We start from the raw sequence: 6,000 nt of genomic DNA on the forward strand, positions 1-6,000 counted from the left end.
GAGGCTTATATAATATTTTACATTAAGTAATATCTCAATAAAACAAAAAAGAGTTATGGGAATTCCCTGGTGGTCCAGTGGTTAGGACTTGCTACTTTCACTGCTGTGGCCCACATTAAATCCCTGATTGAACTAAGATCCCTCAAGCCACACGGTGCACCAAAGGGAAATAAAGAATGTTCCAATTACTCCACATCCTCACCCACATTTGTCATTTTCTTTTTCTTCTTCCCTGACTCTGAGTCCAGGATGGGTGGACAGCAGAGGAAAGAGAGAGGATGGAGAAGTGAAAGGAAGGGGCTTGGGAGGGCAGTGGTGCTGGACTCCAACCATGGGAGCCTGGAACACAAAGCATCTTGAACCCTTGAACTCTGGAAACAGTGAGGAAGATGCTGGGGGGGGTCCCACTTCCTGTGATGGGAGTGAGAGGAGATTCTATTTAGATCTCAAGGGCCAGGGCCATCCCAGCTGGCACACAGCTCATGGCCTGGGCACTTGGTCCCTGCCTGAACTTACCTCATGGGCAGACCATCTCCAGGCCAAGGGAGGAAGGCCTGGCAGGCTGGGGTCAGCACACGGGGCCATAAGGGGCTGCCCACTGGGGTGACTCTGGCTGTGGTCGGGCCCAGCACCCCTCCCTGAGTAGACACTGCCACCTTCTGGCCCTTTGTTGACCAACTGCCCCACACCATCCCAGGAAGAGCTTTGTCTTAATCATGAAAGGGAACTGAAATGAGGTTGCCTTTACATAAGTGAACCTATGTGTGTGTGTGTGTGTGTGTGTGTGTGTTTAGTCACTGACTGTGACCCTATGGACTGTAGCCCACCAGGCTTCCCTCTCCAGGCAAGAATACTGGAGTGGGTTGCCACCTTCTCCTCCAGGGGATCTTCCCAACCCAGGGATCAAACCCTGTAACGACAGGCTGGTTCTTCACCACTGAGCCACCTGGGAAGCCTGAGGTTTCCTCTACTTGTTTACAGTCCTGTCCTGGGGCCCACCCAGGTTGCCTGCCTCAGAGTCTTTTCAACCTGTTGGTCTCGCCCACTAAGAGCTTAACTCCTCCAGAGATAAGCTTTATCTGCCTTAATTTTCTGTTGACCGAGGGCAGGGTCTCACCGTGGACTGCCATCATTGCTGGGGTGAAGGGTCCAGCCACAACCATGGTTTCCAGTTTTTCTCCATTGTTGCTTTGTTTGCTGGTTGGTTGGTTGGTTGTTGTTTTTTTTTGGAGGGGGCGGAAATCCTCAGCTATTGTTCCCTCTTAGGCAGGCCCGCTGGGATTCCATGACTCGTTAACCAGTTTCTTAAGTTTCTCAAGGGGTTTATCTCTTCCTTTTTTTTTTTTAACAGTTTAACTCCCACCCCCCCACCCCCCACCCCCTCCCCCCACCCTGCTTTGTCTCATTACTTGAAGTGTGGACAAACACTTTCCTCCAGGCCCCATAAGACCCACTGTGACTTGGCCCCAAGCCCTTTGGGGGACTTCCCTGGTGGTCCAGTGGCTAAGTCTCTGAGCTTCCAATGCAGGGTGCCAGGGATTAGAGCCTTGGTCACGGAACTAGTAATAGCTCCCACATGTTGCAACTAAAGATCTTCTTGAAGGCCACAACTAAGACCTGGTGCAGCCAAATAAATACATACTAGAAAAAAAATTTTTTTTTTATTTTTTAGGAAGCCCTTTGTTTGGATGTCTCAAACTCAGTGTTAAAACCCAATTCCTCTCCAGCAGCAGACCCCACTGGAAGACCAGCTCTTCAATCTTCACCAAGACCTGGGTCTTCCCGTTCCCAAGTCCCAAATCGCTGGACTACCATGTTGACTGGTTTCTTGTCTTAGATTCCAGGATGTCCAATAATGTTGTCCTGATCTTGTCCAGGGAGGCCCTGAGTCCCTGGGGATTCAGTGGGGGAAAGGAGGAACCTGGTGGAGAGGCCAAGGCTTCCCGGGTATACATTGCATCCACCAATGGTCGGCCCCCATTGCCCACCTCCTTCCCTGACTTGAAGATTCTCTTCTCACTCCACATTTCCTCCCTCCTCGCCACAGGGCAGATCTATTCATTAGCCACCTGCAGCAATGCAATTCCTTCTTCCTCTTCCCATAGGCGGCATGTTTCAGAGGTTCCAATGGAGATCGGCCTTCTGGAGGTTGAGAGGTCACGGCCAGACCACATGTCCCAGCCAGATCGTAGCCAGTTGTTCAGAGGGCATCCTTCCCTTCTACCCAAAGGTGGTGGCTGTCAGATATTCTGGAAACAAGGGTGCTTACTCCTGGAGTCCTCAGGGGTTGCTAAGGGGACCTTGGGGCTTCCCCAGTGGTGCTACTGGTAAAGAATCTGCCTGCCAAAGCAGGAGATATAAGAGATGTGGGTTCTATCTCTGGATTGGGAAGATCCCATGGAGGAGGGCATGGTAACCCGCTCCAATATTCTTGCCTGGAAAACTCCATGGACAGAGGAGCCTGGAGGGCTACTACAGTCCATAGGGTCGCACAGAGTCAGATGTAACTGAAGCAACTTTGCATACACACGTACAATGGCACTCTGAGGTTGTCTCTGTTCCACAGGTTCAACCCAGGGCTTCAGAAGCTGTCCAGACTGTGACGTCCAGCAATGCAGACACAGATCAGCCCTTTTGCTCCCATGGGCCCCATGGAGTGAACGTGAGTGACAGTAACGGGGAAAGAGACATGGTAGGAGATGGGAGGAACCACCCCTCTGTTCCTGGGGGCTGCCCCTCTGACCATCAGACCTAGAAAGACCAGGTCCTGCTGACACACCCCTACCCCCACTGGCCATCCTCTTTCTGGAATTTTCTGCAAGTCGTTTTTTTTGAAATGGTCTTTCAGCCATGTCTGACCAAACGGTCTGACCATGCGACCCCATGGACTGTAGCCCGCCAGGCTCTTCTGGCCATGGGATTTTCCAGGCAAAAATACTGGAGTGGGGTTGTCATGCCCTCCTCCAGGTGATCTTCCCAACCCAGGGATCGAACTCAGGTCTCCTGCAGCGCAGGTAGATTCTTTACCATTTGAGCCACCAGGAAATATCACTATAAAGCACTTTAAAAAAAAGAAAAAAAAATAATATATATGTTTCATACCTAAGTATGTGGGACTGGAATTGGGTTTATAAAATTTCCTTAGTTTATTTATTTAATTTTTTGGCTGCGCCTTGGGGCATGAGGGATCATAGTTTCTGGACCAGGGATTGAACACTTGCCCCATGCATTGAAGTCTTAACCAGTGAACCACCAGGGAAGTCCCTATAATGTCGATTTTATATTCAGTCTCACTTAAAAATTTTCAACAGCCTCCCACGGATCCTGGAATAACAGAGTCTTTACCAAGTCTTGAAGGCCCAAGAGGAACCAGCCCCTGCCCCGTCCCCTGAACTCACCACCCAGCCCTCTCCCCTGGCTCACCAAACTCCAGGCACACTCATTTTCTCGAAGTCCTTCCATTCCAAGCCTGATCCAGCCCCAGGGACTTTGCACCGACTGTTCCTTCTGCTCAGAATGTTCTTCACACCGGTGGCCTCATGGCAGGCTCCTTGTTGTTTGGTTTGTAGCTCAGACGTCAGCCTCCCCTGACTACTTAGTCTAGAGTAGCCTCCCCTTCCGTAAGCTCTATCTCCTCATCCTATTTCACTTTCTTCTCCACACATAACCCTCTCTGAAGCTTACACTTCAGGATCCCTCACTCACATAGGCCCCTTCCAAGAGTCTCCCTAATTTTGTATTATTTTCTCAGAAAGGATCCCCTTCTCGGCCAACCCAACTGTGTAAGCGCCAGGCCTCTCAGAATCTAGACTCATCTGTACCCAGAGCAAAGGACCAGGCTGTATTTGGTACATCCTGTGCCTGCCACTGGCGGGAGGACAGACTCAGCATTTCTCCTGCCAGGCTATTTCAACACCCGTGGCCTCCCTGATCTCTTCGGGTCTGGATGCCAAGAGGAAACCTTGCCCAGGAATCTGGGTAACTGCCCTGCTCACTGTACCCAGGATTCAAGGTTGGGGTGGGGGGCAGAGTGGGAGTGGTGGGGGGGAGAGAGGGTGGGGGGGAGAGAGGGAGGGATGTCCAAACTCCAAGGGCGGCTCTCTGGGCATCTCCCTTCTGGACACCCCTGCCCTGACTCCCCCAGACAGACATGAACATTCTCAGTCAGCAGCCATACCACTCTCTATTTAGCGAGGAGACTGAAAAACCTCACTTCCGTAGAATGTTTAATCTCTTTCTTTTCTAACATTTTTTGGCAAAGCTAATCCTAAGGTCTATCACTGACTCCTCCTCTCACCAGCTTGAGCATATATTCAGTTTGCAGGTTTTAACCCTCCTGCTGCCTCTCCCTTGGCGGACCTGGCTAAGTGATCACACAACTTTTCCACTGGGTCTTCTGCATAACCACCATCGATTAATCGGAGAGGAAACCTAATTACCTCCTAATGAAGTTCAAGTCTAAATGATTGAAGAAAGACTTTCCTGATGGTCTGGTGGCTAAGACTCTGTGCTCCCAATGAAGGGGGTCTGGGTCCCTAGTCAGGGAAATAGATCCTGCATGCCCCAACTATGACCTGGTACAGCCAGATAAATAAATAGTAATAAAATTTTTAAAATGACTGAAGAGGTAAATCTGGTTCAAAGGAAAAGAGCTAATGCTTCCAATAAATTTCTATATCTATGCTGAAATCAGGGAAGCAGGTTCCAAAGACATATTTTCTATTTAATTAAGTGAGGGGGGCCTTGGGGAGACCACAACACCTTGTGGTACATCCCATGACACAGTGGAAAACTCACTAACCTGCAGTTGAAAGTCCTACTCTGTTCTGGGCAAAATGATTACCTTCTTCACAGAGTTACTATGCACGTTGTCTCAGTCAGCTCAGGCTGCTGACAGGCTGGGTAACAAATCACCCCAGACAGGCAGCTGAAACAGGTAACTTGTACTTCTCACATTCCTGGAGGCTGGGACTCTAAGAACAAGATGCTGGCTGATTCCATGTCTGATGAGAACCCATTTCCAACCTTCAGACACCTGGCTTCCCCTTGTAACCTTACGTGGTGGAAAGAAATCCAGAGACACCCTCAAGCCGTTACTGGGAGCCACGGTGAGCTGTCCTTAGTATCCAGAGAGACTGTCACCTCCTGGTGGCCAAAGCAGTAAGAAAGTTGATGGTGAATGAATTTATTGAGCTTAAGGACTGCAGACACACAGCATTCACAATGACTCCCGTCTGTGATGTTGGGCAGTGACTCCTGCGAGGACTGTGCCTGATCCCCTCCCCCACACTTGTTACTTGCGACTTCAGCTCATCTCTTGTTAACTTCCACTGACCAACTGGTTGTCACAAACTCCACTAGTCTCCTGCGTGTTTCCAACTAGTCACCCCCTCACTCTCTGCCTCCCCCTTGTCAGAGGAAATAGACACCACCAGACAGCCACCTCCTCCCCAGGAAAGAAGGGGGAGACCCTCCCGTCTGCCGTCGGGGGCTCAGACCCCTCAGGGTCTGGGGTCTCAGCCACCTCTCGCCTTTACCCTTCACTCTCACTGGCATATTCAGCCTCACCTCTGCCAGCTCCCTTTCCGGAGCATTTAAATTTGCCAAAGGTTGGGAACTTTTTGGCGGTCCATTGGTTAGGACTCTGAGCTCTCACGGCTGAGAGGCCAGGGTTCAATCCATGCTGTTGTTGTTGTTGTTCAGTGGCTAAGTCGTGTCTGACTGTCTTAAAACCCAAATTCCCAAAGCCCTCCTTCCACCTCGGCTCTCCCTTCTGATTCCTTTTCCCTGAAAGAGAGGTCTACACTGGCTGACCCACTTTGCTAACTCCTAGCCTTTCCTCAACCCACCGCTGGGAAAGCACCTGCTATCCCTGCAGCAGGCACTGTACCACCCAGCAGAGAAACAGAGGAGTGCCCACTGCCAAGGTCACAAATGGCCTCTGATTTTTCTTTTTGGTTGAGCTACGTCTTTGTTGCAGCACACAGGCTTTTCTCTAGT

General features: G+C 50.4%; 1 protein-coding gene across 2 annotated transcripts in view; it reads right to left on the minus strand.

Moving 5' to 3' along the window:
• SEMA4B (semaphorin 4B) overlaps positions 1-3,819 on the minus strand; it is an 85,016-nt gene extending 81,197 nt beyond the window's left edge. For both annotated transcript variants that reach the window (XM_081547018.1, XM_081547017.1), the window contains exon 1: positions 3,424-3,819. In XM_081547018.1, coding sequence (XP_081403144.1) covers positions 3,424-3,443 — 20 coding nt within the window. In that variant the 5' untranslated portion in view covers positions 3,444-3,819. The remainder of the gene's footprint in view (positions 1-3,423) is intronic.
• Between the last annotated feature and the right edge of the window lie 2,181 nt (positions 3,820-6,000).

The sequence above is a fragment of the Giraffa tippelskirchi genome, chromosome 12 (genome assembly GCF_054371585.1).
Source record: "Giraffa tippelskirchi isolate mGirTip1 chromosome 12, T2T-mGirTip1v1.2.pri, whole genome shotgun sequence".
NCBI classification, from domain to species: Eukaryota; Metazoa; Chordata; class Mammalia; order Artiodactyla; family Giraffidae; genus Giraffa; species Giraffa tippelskirchi.